Source organism: Mastomys coucha, unplaced genomic scaffold (assembly GCF_008632895.1).
Source record: "Mastomys coucha isolate ucsf_1 unplaced genomic scaffold, UCSF_Mcou_1 pScaffold20, whole genome shotgun sequence".
In the NCBI taxonomy this organism is placed as follows: domain Eukaryota; kingdom Metazoa; phylum Chordata; class Mammalia; order Rodentia; family Muridae; genus Mastomys; species Mastomys coucha.
In genome coordinates this window covers 116,420,651-116,421,576 of record NW_022196903.1, presented here as the reverse complement: position 1 = coordinate 116,421,576, position 926 = coordinate 116,420,651, and the positions used below count along the sequence as shown (strand labels likewise).

At 43.7% G+C, this 926-nt stretch overlaps 1 protein-coding gene across 1 annotated transcript in view; it reads right to left on the bottom strand.

Moving 5' to 3' along the window:
* Window positions 1-926, bottom strand: part of LOC116099557 (C-type lectin domain family 4 member A-like) — a 13,954-nt gene that overhangs the window by 12,786 nt on the left and 242 nt on the right. The window contains exon 2 of the mRNA XM_031383326.1: window positions 188-323. Within this exon, the coding sequence (XP_031239186.1) occupies window positions 188-323 (136 nt within the window). The remainder of the gene's footprint in view (window positions 1-187; window positions 324-926) is intronic.

Below are 926 nucleotides of genomic sequence, written 5' to 3'. Positions count from 1 at the left end.
TGCCATAAAGCTTTTCCCTCTACAGCTCTTCAAGTCAATCTACAGCTAAAACAGCTGAGATTCCAGTAAAATACCAGATGGGAGCACACAAAGAATCTTTCACAAACACCACCTAACTTTGCGAATGACTTGACCTTTATCCTCCCATCTACATTAAGTAAAAACAGGGATTTTTGTTTTCTTTTACCTGCAGGAGATTCTGAGTCGGTGGGCAAGGCGTTGGGTGCATTCTTGAACTTCACTTCTGCGTAAGTGATTTCTGAAGCCATATCAAGAAAAGATCTGCCTCCGTCAGAGACAGAACCTCGTTCCTTCTTAAGGCTCTGTGGTACATGAGAACCAGTCACTGCGATAAGTTGTCATATTGCACAATTGTATGAAAGAAGAGGTATGTCTCACTAGGAAAATTAGATGAGAATGAGAAACCACAGTATAGAGTCACTAGGACAACAGAAGGGAGTTGCAACCTCTTAATATAAGAAAATAAAAATTGCAGCCTTCAAACCCACTCAGCAAGGAATACATTTCAAAGAGGGAACACAAAGGGGGAAGGAAAGAAATAGGAAGGAGGGAAAGAGGAACCATGCTATTAGAGAGCCCTGTCCTAAGACCTAAACATAAATTCGTGCACTTCTATATGAAGATGTGGTTTCTGTCAAACCAGACAACATGAGCAAACATCTAAGGCACATTAATTTTGACTGAACAGGCAAATGTTGATACCACATTGGCCCTCGCCATTGTGTGGGCTCCCACTTTTCTCTCAGCTGCCACCTGTATGGGGAAGGTAGAGCTCATATTCTCTTGCTTCTGAAGCTGCCCCTCTGAGCACTCTGCCTGCTGCCACAGGTTCATAACTAGCTGCGTGGGGACTCTCCACTCACTCTCCTGAAAAAGCTCTGGGTAGTAACTGTGGGAGGACTCTG